The sequence below is a fragment of the Nycticebus coucang genome, chromosome 4 (genome assembly GCF_027406575.1).
Source record: "Nycticebus coucang isolate mNycCou1 chromosome 4, mNycCou1.pri, whole genome shotgun sequence".
In the NCBI taxonomy this organism is placed as follows: Eukaryota; Metazoa; Chordata; class Mammalia; order Primates; family Lorisidae; genus Nycticebus; species Nycticebus coucang.
In genome coordinates, this window is record NC_069783.1 from 29687079 (window position 1) to 29699088 (window position 12010).

General features: G+C 40.4%; 1 protein-coding gene across 1 annotated transcript in view; it reads right to left on the minus strand.

Moving 5' to 3' along the window:
• Nucleotides 1-316: 316 nt before the first annotated feature.
• Nucleotides 317-12010, minus strand: part of SRD5A2 (steroid 5 alpha-reductase 2) — a 93709-nt gene continuing 82015 nt past the window's right edge. Inside the window, exons 2-5 of the mRNA XM_053587823.1 lie at nt 9465-9628; nt 5566-5667; nt 4718-4868; nt 317-1993 (exon numbers count right to left, since the gene is read on the minus strand). Coding sequence (XP_053443798.1) covers nt 1927-1993; nt 4718-4868; nt 5566-5667; nt 9465-9628 — 484 coding nt within the window. The 3' untranslated portion in view covers nt 317-1926. The remainder of the gene's footprint in view (nt 1994-4717; nt 4869-5565; nt 5668-9464; nt 9629-12010) is intronic.

Sequence of the window (12010 nt, forward strand, 5' to 3'; positions counted from 1 at the left end):
CTGAGCATGGAGGGATGGGGGGCATCCAACATTAGCACATTTTCCTCCACCTTCATTATGTTTCCTTGGAGTTCTGAGTTGTGAGTGAGAAGCTCTATTAGTCATACTACTTCAATTCCAGTTCATGGCTCCTAATTTCACATTGGCAAAACGAAGAGAAAGAAGAAAGAAACACTAAAAAAAAAACAAAACAGGAAATACGTGGGGTGGGAGTGGAGAAGGGGGGCACGGGTGGGGAACACAGCTGCTCAGTACCTTGCAAAAATCTCCAGAAATCCCAGGATCTTTTAATTCAAACAAAATTATTTAACATCCATAATTTGAGAGACATTTATTGAACAGCAAAAACATTTATTTATGTTTTTGCAACTTGTATTTTTTACACCATCCTCAGACCTTTCAAGTTCCCTATGTGTCTTACACAGTGGTTTTCTGTACTTAGCACCACATCTGATGGGTTTACTAAATATTGCCAATGCTTTCCAAACATAGGCCTGAGGAGACACACATTTTCACATATGCTGATTATGAGTGTTCAGCCCCTTCCTTAAAGAGTCCAATATTTTAGCACCCACACAAGGTGACCCCTTTGAAACAGGTTACAAACTCAAATGCGTACTGGCTCCTGCAGTCCCAGTCTTTATGCAGGAATGCAGACTCTGTGTGCACAGATCCTCCAACTGTTTAAATGAAACTAGAAGTCCAGATTTTATGTAAGCAACCTTCTAATTTTTAAATTTTTGAAACTTTGAGTTTAAAAAAACAAAATTAAACCAGGCATCTGAGCCAAACAAATTAGGTTTTCTGCCCAGATGTGTCCTTTGTCGTTTCAGCCTCTGCCCTCAAGACTTTTGAGGGCTGATATTTAGACTGCCCCTAGGAGACACCTTCTTAAACAGGTCCTGAGGACTGTGGTGAAGAAATTCCAGGAGAGGAAAGTTGCTCTGTCTTCTTATGTCCTTTACACCATTGTGGACATCTTATCAAGGCAAGGACATCTTATCAAGGCAAGGACATCTTATCTTAATCATTACTTTTCCTTACTTCACATTTCTCATTATTTGGATATTTCTAAGTTTCTAATATTTCTAAGTTTTCTCATTATTTGGATATTTCTAAGTTTCTAAGAACATAAGAGTTTGCAACATCTATTGTAAACTACTTCATGATTTCAGCAGCCATCCAGGGTCATGTCTTTTTCTTTGTGGTTATTAAAACCTGGCCCTCAAGAAAACCCATACCAGTTTTCGGGGTTAGGCTATAATATCTCCAATGGGGATTGTGAATCTTCTGGAAGACAGAGATACTCACTAAGACACACCACAGATTAGAAATGGGGTCAGTGCATCATCAGTACATTTTAGCAATATGGAAAGGGGTCATCTATTAAAGGTCTTCTTAGTAATTTCATATCTTTCCCAATTAATTAAGAAAAAGGAGGATGTTAATGATTTTCCTTTAGAAGTAGGTTTGCTCTGGGTCTGTGTGGCTTCAAAGTTTAAATTTCTGCTTCTCTAAAGAGGTAAAAAATGTGTACCTTTAATAAGTTCTAGAAGCACTGCCTTTACTTTCAAACAGTCTTGTTTACAGAGCTGTCCCACATTGATAGAGAGTAGGTACAAAGTCATCTTTACTTGGATTAACCAAGGGGAAGTTTTGTACCTTCTAAGAGGAATAGCTAAGAAGCAAATGTCTCCATTTGGAAAAGCTCAATAGCATCAGGAAAGGGATCTCTGGAAAGGTGGGAGTAAACTCTACACAGGCACTACTCAGAATTCCCAGGCGAGCTGGCAGAACACAAGGACACATAATATATTCATATATGGGATATTTCATGGACTGTTACACCATGGAAGTTACAGTTTCGGCAGCTTGATAGTTTTCATCAGCATCATGAGAACTTTGCTCCATTTCTATTTGATTTCTTCAAAAGATGAATGGAATAAGTGCTTTCCGAGATTTAGGGTAGTCCTCAAACATCTTGAGGTAGTACCTTAAAAAGATGAGGAAGGAATAATTGTAAATTTCATGGAGCAGTGATCAACAGTTGAGGTTCGCTATGCCCAAAATTCTTATTACAAGTCTTCCTACAGTTATTCAAGTCCTGACTATTCCAGATGGTCATTTGGCCATTCTCTTTCTCCTTCCTGCAGCCCACCTCTTGTAAGTGTTGAAACTTCTTGTTTGGGGAAATAAAAAGTCATAGGCAGAGGGTAATGGCGATGACTAAGTGCAACATTATGCGTGTGTCTAATGCCACTGAATTTTATACTAAAAAACAGTTAAAGTGGTCAATTATGTGTTATGTATATTTAGTCAAAATAAAAAGAAAATGCAATATCCAGAAAGACATACCCATCTGGATTCAGCTGGGAAACATAGGAAACCAAAGACCCCAAAGAGGGTCATGAGCAAAGTTAACTCCAGATAACTAGCAGTGGTCCCAGGGAAATATCTCTTCATAAGGCCTGGGAATGCCAACAAAACATGACTTTGTATTATGGGTTGAATTTTGTCCCTAAAAGATGAGTTAAAGTCCTAATCCCCAGTACCTGAGAATGTGACCTTTTTGGGACTAGGAACATTCCAGATACACTTACTGAGTATTGGTTATACTGGGGTGGGATGGGCCCTTCATCCACAGTGAGTATGTCTTAAAAGAAAGGGAAACGAGACAAAGAGAGACCCATGGGAGAGAAGGTTGTATGAAGACAGAGGCAGAGATTAGAGCAACACAGCTGTAAGCCATGAACACCAAGGATTGCTGGCCACTCTCAGAAGCTAGAAGAGGGAAGGGAGAATTATTTCCTGGAGCCATCACCGAGAGCACGGCCATGCCTGCACCTTGATTTCCAACTTCTAGCCTCCAGAACTATAATGGACTAAATTTATGTTGTTCTAAGCCTCCAAGGTTTGGGTAATTTGTTACAGCAGGCCAAGGAGACTAATGCCTCTTGTATGAAGCCTTTCTCCTTAAGTTACCAGGCTGTCCTCTTAACTAATTGATGCTGGCAGCCCTCAAGGAGTAATCCAGATGATACACCTGCTAAAGTTTCTTAGTTTGAACTGGGGACAAATATGTTACAAGAAGTGGCTGATTTTCAGTGCTGTGACTTGGGAAGCCTGGTGATCTGCCTCTGCCTGTGTTATCTATTCTGTGAATACCTGATTTTGCTTTACAGGCACCTGTACAAAGCCCATAGCCCCATAGAAAAGATGCCCTTAGCCCCTCCTCTGGGCAGTCTGATATGACAGGGTGAGGTTTCAAGTTAGGTTTTGTTGTTGCACCAGCTGGAGACCTTTGGCGGAATTGCTGCCCCTCCCCTGTGGGTGGAGGTGTATAGTTCATGCTTCCCCAGGACCTTCCCAGTGCTGGTGATGCGCCCTCCTCTCCCAATCCCTCTCTGCCTCTGGCGGGCAAGAGACCCAGCCTGAGGTGTTGAGAACTGTGATGACTGTCTTCTGAGCTAGGAGCCCTCTGATGCCCTTCCCTGGCCAGGGAAGAAGGTTGAGCAGCTGTTTCATTCATTTCTGAACTGGTCTTCTAAATTCTGCTTAGAAAAAAAGAACCCATTCTTAGTCTAACCTTCAGAACTATGCAGTGAGTCACTAGCTAGATAAAACACAAACAAAAGCTCCAGGGGTTCCCGAGGTCCTGGTTCCAAGACCAGGCCTTCTTTCAGTATCCTACTCTCCTTCTCTGTCTCCAGGGATCACAGGCTCTTTTCATAAAAGCCCTTTTAGGGAAAGGATCTGAAATTTACACTCAGGTTTAAAGCCTGACAATGAGAATGTTACCCTTTCTCTTCTAGCGATACTTTTAGCTAATTCTCAAGAGACCTTCAGAGGGAAGGTCTCTAAATGCCTGCATTTCTGGACATTTCCCAGCAGAGGGGGCAGTCCTAAAATTCCACCATGGGCAAATATTTACCCCGCCTTCCCAGGAGCCTGGAGATTGCCTTAACCGTGGTTTATAGTGTGTGAGAGTAAGGGAGGGAGGGGAATACCCAAATAAGCTCTGGCATTACCCAGATTCCAGGGAAAAGTGTCATTCTGGAGTTTCCAGGAATCTGTGATTACCTGAACCCCTAGCACCAAATCTTGCAGCCAAAATTAGCAGCCACACAGGCCCAAGGCTAGGGTTTTTCCCCAGTGTCTCTCTGTCCTGCTGTAACTCAGAAATATCTGTGACATTCTGGCCCTGGTCCCACCCATTGAACACTCTTTGAGAAATGTGGTGGAAGTGAATGGAATTGAAGCGTGGAATGAATTGAAGCGTGACTTCAAAATAAGTTACTTATTTTGCCTCTTGACTCTTTACCTGGAACTTACTGCCTAACACTACCCCTCACCAGGTTGGCCTGCTGGGAAAGCAACCAGGCCTGGTTAACCAGGTCCTGAGGGTCAAGGCATTTCTCCCTGGGAAGCTCCTTCTGCCATCTGAACATTCTAGCTTCCCAGCTGTCGCCCTGGGTGCCTCTGTCTACGTGGGCTTATTTTTGGTCTTAGAACAAAATGTGCTATTGCTAATCTCATCCAGCTAAGTTCTAACTTCAGTAAAGACCCACAAAGTCAGAATATACCAATCCAATGATTATATCAACCTTCCCTTTTAAAAAATCAGTATCTTAGATATCTAAATCTGACTCCATGTGCTAAAAATCTGTTTGGAGAGAAAAAGCTATATGAATGCTGCTACCTTTATTGAAAAGTTTACCTGTGGTGGTGAAAAGCTCGCAGCCCAAGGAAACAAAATGAGAAAAATGCAAATGCAAGCGCTGGGAGGGACCACGTGGCCAGGGCATAACCGATCCATTCAACGATCTCACCAAAGAAATTGGCTCCAGAAACATATGTAAACAAGCCACCTGCATGTGGAAGAATCAAAAAATCAAGAATTAGAATGGAGTCATTGTGATATTAAACTCCTCTGTTTTGTTCCAAATACATAAAGGCAGCCAGAACAAATGTGCGATCCTCTTGGGGAAAAGGGAAAACAAAGTCACAGCATCCTGTTGTCCACAGTACATTCAGAAATGTACTTATCCTTGTGGGGCCTCCCTTCCTAATTTTTGATAAAGCGAATATGGCTCTCGACACACTTAGGAGTATACACAAGTGGCAGGAAATACACAAGTACTAACCTTAGCTACTCACTAGATAAGTCCAGATTCAATTAAAGGCGACAAAATTTGATGGTTATGCATGATTCAGCTTCATTTGCTAACCATCATGACACTCTGTCCATGATAATCTTACCTGCTGCAACTAGGGTGTAGCCTATTCCCATCCTACCCAACCTCCCACTGTCTCCCACCTTCAGGATATTGTGATCTCACCCTTCTCTGAGGGCTCTTGTAGCTCTCCTGAGCTACTGGACTTATATCAGAAGTGCTGCAGGTGGGACAGGGTGTAGATGGAAAGTCAACAGTAAGCCAGAATGTAGTACAGCATGTGGGGCTCTGTTGCTCCCACCAATTACTCCCTTTTATTGCTCCCTTCAATTACTCCTAGCATGGTCCTTGGCATGGGCTCCAAGAAGAGTGGGAATCTGGGTGGCATTACCTTGTGGAATCTTATAGGTGACTTCTCCAGGCTTCCTGAGCTGGCGCAATATATAGTCACTATGAATGTTGATTCCCATTCCCAAAATAAATAAGAAAACACCTAGGCAAAGAAGAGAGAGGGGAAAAGTCAAAAACAAAAATGTTCAGATTTTGGTGTTTTTCTCACAAGCTGTTTTTCCCCTAAAAATGAAGGGAAGGAATTTGATTTCTAAATCTAAGAATGGTATTAAGATATGGCCAAAGAAAAATAGTGAGGAGGGCTGGTCCTGGATGGAGAAGGAGTTGTGCTTTTTCCTAGACCAAAAGGCTAGAAGTCAACAGTGACAATGACGGAGACAGGTGGGAGGACAGAGTAGGCAGTGCCACCGTCATCCAACATTTAGGTGCCATGAACAAATGAATGACAGCAAGCTCTGGGCTCATTCACAATCCATCCTACTACCAACTCCCACCCCTTCTCCTTGGTCATCCCCCACTGTAAAAGCTGGAAAGTTGGAAGGTATCACATGACCTAATTCTACCAATAATATGGAAAGGGTTGTCTTGGGGGACTTCCTTGGAAATCTTGCTCATTTGAAGCAGGTGAGACAGGCACCTCTAATTCCTCCTTCTTCCAGCCTTGCTTGCCAGATGTAATGTCTTGAGCTTCCACCACCATCTTGAAACCATGACGTGAGTAATGAGGGGACCACAGGTAAACATGCTGAGCATAATAGAGACAGAGTTCTCAATGGTGCTGGTAAGCAACCACAGGCATGCAGAAGCCACCTACCTCTGTGCACGTCTTGTTATAGAAGAAATATTAATTCTGAATTGTTTCAGTCACTGTTGGCTGGTTTTGTGTGACTCCTCACTGAGAGCATTCCTGACTGATAACCTTGCTCCCAGGAAAGTAACGAGAGCCTGCCTGGAGGTGTCGTCAACTAACAAATAAACTCCTAACACCTCCCCCATACACACACATACACACACACACATTCTGACATCAAAAGTGATGTACCACATACACCACTCACACCTTTATTTATTTCACCACATATCCTGTGGGGGCCTCCACATGTACCATCCATCAGGTACAGAAAGGGCCCTGGGCTGAGGTGTGGAGAGACAGGACCAGAAATGTGAGGTCCTACGTCACAGTGGCCATTATTATTACAGCCCAGAAACACTCCCACATAGAGACCCAATCCCACTTCTCAAGAAAGTACCTCCGTGCTGATCAAAATACATCAGGCAAAAAGCAAAAACAGTTTAAAATAATCAGATCTACTCTAACCTTCTTCGACAGGATATAAAACAATGATTTTCCACCTTGTCTCATCAAAACATCATTGGCCAGGGGAAAAGGGTATCTTGGGAGGGGTAGAGGGAGGGGCTGGAGGAAGTGGGAACATGCACAGCAGTGGAGAAAAGCAGGGACGTTGGTCACTTCACCTCTCTCAGCCTCAGTTTTCTCATCTAAAAAATGTAGATCCTTACAATGCATATCTCATAAGGATGGTACAAAGATCATTCACGTATTCATTCATTCATTCATTCATTCATTCATTCATTCAACTAATGTTCATGGAAGGCTCACTGTGGGCCAAGTGCTGTACTAAACACCAGAGACACAGTAGGGAGAGAAACAGCCAAGGTGTTGGTAGTCACGGAGCTTGCATTTTAGTGGAGGAACCCAGAAACAAGTTGAAAAGAATTAAAAATTAAAGCAAAAAATCACATAATGGTGAATATACTACAGAAAATCAAAGTATAGTAATTAAATAGAGAATAAAGTGAGTGTATGTGAGATGAGGTAGCAAGGGGAAGTTTTTCTGAAGATTTGGCATTTTTTTCAGGGATTTCAATAATGAGAATGCAAAAATCCGAGAGAGTACAATCTGGTAGAGGGATGAACTGCAATTACGAAGGCCCTGAGCACCTGAAGCTTAAGGATGGAAAGGGGTCAGGACAGTGAGTAAAAAGTCACATCAAGCATTCTAGGCCTTGGAAGTCAGTGGTAGGTTTTAATCAGGGGAGAAATAGGATTTGATTTCTGTTTATTACTGCAAAAGGAATACATATGTTACACAGAATGGTAAATGCTCATTAGAAGAAATTAAAAAACCAAAGTACCTATTTCTACCACCGAGTGATTATCATGAAATACATTAGCTCATATCCTTCCAGATTTTTATCTTATCTAATTATCCAGGCCATATTATAATTTCTTCAGATGGTCCCCAAATGCCTCTTACAAGGGGTTTGTGCAAACCAAGATCTGATATAGGGTCACAGCTGACATCTTGTCTTTATGTCTTTATGTCCTTTAAAGCTATTTTAATTTACTCCAGACCCCTTCCATTATTTTTTTTAGGACACTGACTGAGGAAATCAGACGGTTGTCCTTTAGAACGTCCCTTTTTCCAGATATGACTAGCTTACTTACTTCCCCATTGAGGTGTTTAACTCTTTTCTCTATCTGCTATGTTTCCTGTTAACTGGCATAAATTATTTTCCTGTGTGGTTATATTACCAGTTTAATATACAGTTAGGTGCCTTCGTGTGATTTTTTTCAATTTTGGGGAACTTTTCTTCAATTTAGGGTTTTTTAATTAAATAATGAAATTTCATGATTCAAAGGACAAAACTATCTTGAAAGAAATGATCTGCCCACCCACCGAACTCTCTTTACCCTGAGAAGGGAAACTTTTTAATTTCTTTTTTAAAACCCAAATATTGCCTTTTCCTGCTGCACACACACAATTTTCCTTCTATCCTATTTCTACATAGAAAATACTCATACTATATGTTAGTTATACAAGCAGAGCACACAATCTACTTCATTTTTCTTCAACCATATATCCTAGATGTATCTCCATACAAGCACACAGAGATCTTGCTTTTTCTTTTTGTTACTTTCTTTCTTTCTTTGTTTTTGTGGTCACAGACTATTGTGTGCATGTACAGTATTCATACAGCTGATCCTTCGATCATGTGTATTTTCAGATGTTCTCTATGACTGCTCTGTGTGGAGAATGGGTTATTGAAAAATGGAAATGGAGATACAAAGTTCAGGTTGGAGCTTATTGTAGAAGTCCTGGCAAGAGGTGACTGGACTACAATGAAGTTAATGAAGTCAGGGAAAAGAGAGCCCAGTTGGCACATGTTTTGGAGCTCCAGCCAGAACTACTAAGCTAATAGATAGGATGTGATGTGTGATTCTAAGCGGAAATCAGAGTAATCCCTACCATCCTATTGTTGTTGGGTTTTTTTTTTTAATTTGTGCCAAAATAGTGTACAAAAAAATTGAGCCTTCCTGGACTTTAGCTCCTCTTACAAAAAAAAAAAAAAAATGGAAAAAATTCAGAGATCAGCCTCTGTAACTGTTCTAGAGAGGATGGTCAGGAAAACTCTCTTTGAAGAGGTCCAATCTGACAGACCTAAATAAAGGACGGACTGAGCTCCATGAATATATGGGGGCACAGCCTTCTAGGCAGAGGGAGTAGTGCCACAACAGAGCTCTGGGCGAGGACAAACTTGACCATTTCTGGCACAGAAGAAAGGCCGCTGGGACAAGAGCACAGGAAATGAGGTGGAGGGAGGCAGGAGAGGAGATTAGGAAATCAGAAAGATCAAGACCATTTCAGTTTTATGGGCAGTGGTAAGAAATTTGCATCTTATCTTAAGAGTGATAGAAATCCATTGGTGAGTGTTGAGATGGTAAAGGACATGATATATTGTTAAACAATCACTCTGGATGCCATGTGCATAAAAGTCGGAAGTAGGAGTAAGAGATGGGGAGATGGGATCATTAGGGGATCATTAGGAGGTTGTTGTAGTAAGGTGGGTAGAGTTGATGGTGGGCATTAGCTGGGGAGTGAGTGAGAAGGAGTAGAAGGGGTCAGATCTACTTACCCAAGCTAAACCGTATGTCAGTGTACCATTCATCAGGGTATTCTGCACAGTAAATCATGTAGTAGGCTTGGAGGAATCCATTTCCCATACAGAAGACAAAGCCTTTGAAAAGGACTAAAACTGGGAAGGGCCTCCCTCTGGTGAGCCATGAGTAAACAAATGTCCTGGGAGGTGTGGGGGGGAAAGATTAGGATCTATTGTTAAAAAAGAGAAATGTCAAACAATGAGAGGAAAAGGTTTCAAACCAATAACCACATCAAACATATATTCTAACACCGTTTTCACTTACATTCGTGGAATGAAAGAACATTACTATCTGGTTCTAGGGCAACTATTTATGCTATAATTTGTCTTGTTTCTTTAAAATCCATACTACCCACCATTTAGTACCTTGAAAGGTAAAGATCATCCCCATCTAGTACTTAATAAATTAAGTTTTGTGAGCCCAGGATTAGAGATCAGTTTTCTATAAATCTATAAGTGAAATATACTCTATATTCAGGGAAAAGTCAAGCCTGGTTTACTCCAAAACAGTGGAATGGCATTTTGATAGAAGCCACTTGATTACACAGCTTTCCATTATGTCTCTCTGATCTGATTAGTTATTGATATTATAGTATTCTCTAGAAAGTAGACTAGAGTCCCTTGAGAAAAGAGAGAGAAGAGACCTCTCTGACCATTAGGAATTATGAATCTAGAGGAATCGAAAATAAAGAGCTTAAAAAATATAAATACCCTCAAAAAATATTTAATGCTAAGTACTAAACCAACAACTAATGCTAAGTACTAAACCACAAACTACATCCTCTTTGTAATTGTTCTTCTGTTAAGGTATAATATAACAGTCATACCTATGTATCGTTTCCTTTTCTGGATCCTTGGTTCTGCTCCATTGATCTATTTATTGCCAGTATCATAGTTTTAATAATTATAGTTTTAAAATATGTCCTAATCCAGGGTGGGACTATTCCTACATCATTATACTTTTTGAGAGATTTTCAAGTTACTTTTGATTACTTATTCATGTGAACTTTAAAATTAACTTGTGGGACATCCAAAGAACCCCCTCCCCCCAAATTTTAGAAATATTCTTGAATTTAAAAATTAATTAAAGAGGGTAAAAATGTCAGAAAGAGGACCTCCAGAGTTCACCTTCCACAAAAAGAAAACAAAATGGCAAAAAACAAAATCATCAGAATCAACTTTTTCAAAACAGCTAAATCTCAGTAAGGGCTGAGTACAATGCATACACAAGGACAAAAGCAAGCTCCGTGACATTTTAGTTCATCCTTGTCCCATGTCCCACTCCCTAGCTCTGTTCAGCCTTGAAAAATAATAGCCCACATTCCCAGGACTGGAGGGCAGACACAGATGGCTCCTTTAAAGCTTTATTACCTCAGTATACAGTATATCCATGTAACAAAACTCCACTTGTACCCCCTGAATCTCCCAGAACTTTTAAAATATTTTTTTGAATTTCAGAATATTAGAGGGTATACTTGCTTTGTTTACATACTTTGTTTATTGTGCAGACTGAGTCAAAGTTACAAGTGTGTCCTTCCCCCAGATAGTGTGCACCATACCCAATAGGTGCCCCCCCAACTTGATCTTCATTGAGATTTACTTCTACATATGTGCTTAAGTGTTGATTAATTACTTTGAGTTTGATATTGAGTACATGTGTTTGTTTCTCCATTCTTGTCATGTTTCACTTAGAAAAATGGTCTCCAGTTCCATCCAGGTTGTCACAAAAGATACTAGATTACCATTTTTTTATGGATGAATAGTATTCCTTAGTACACATATATCACATTTTATTAATCCATTCATGTATCGGTGGGCACTTGGGTTGTTTCCATATCTTTGTGATTGTGAATTGTGCACTAGAAACATCAAGGGCAGGTGTCCTCTTTATAATATGACATTTTTTTTCCTTTGACTATATACCCAGCTTGATCAAATGGTAGGGCAGCTTTAAATTCTTTGGGGTATCTCCATATAATTTTCCATAGAGGTTGTACTAGATTGCAGTCCTACCAGCAGTGTATAAGAGTTACTTTCTCTCCAAATTCATGACAGCATCTGTTGTTGGGGACTTTTTGATACAAGCCATTCTTGTTGAAGTTAGGTGATATCTCACTGTGGTTTTGATTAGCATTTCCCTAATGATTAGAGACATTGAGCATTTTTTCATGAGTTTGTTGGCCCTTAGTCTATCTTCCTTTGAAAAGTTTCCATTCATGTCTTTTGCCTACTAAAAATAGGGTTGTTTAGTTGTTTCTTGCTAATTTTCTTGAGTTCTTTGTAGATTCTGGTTATCAGTCTTCATGAAATGTTTACCATTCAAATATTTTCTCCCATTCAGTGGGTTGCCTATTTGCTCTACTGACTGTATCCTTGGTGGTGCAGAAGCTTTTTAATTTGGTCAGGTCTGATTTATTTATTTTTATTGTTGCTGTGATTGCTTTGGGGTCTTCTTCAGGAAATCTTTGTCTAGGGCAATACCTATAAGAGTTTTTCCAATATTTTCTTTTATAATTCTTATA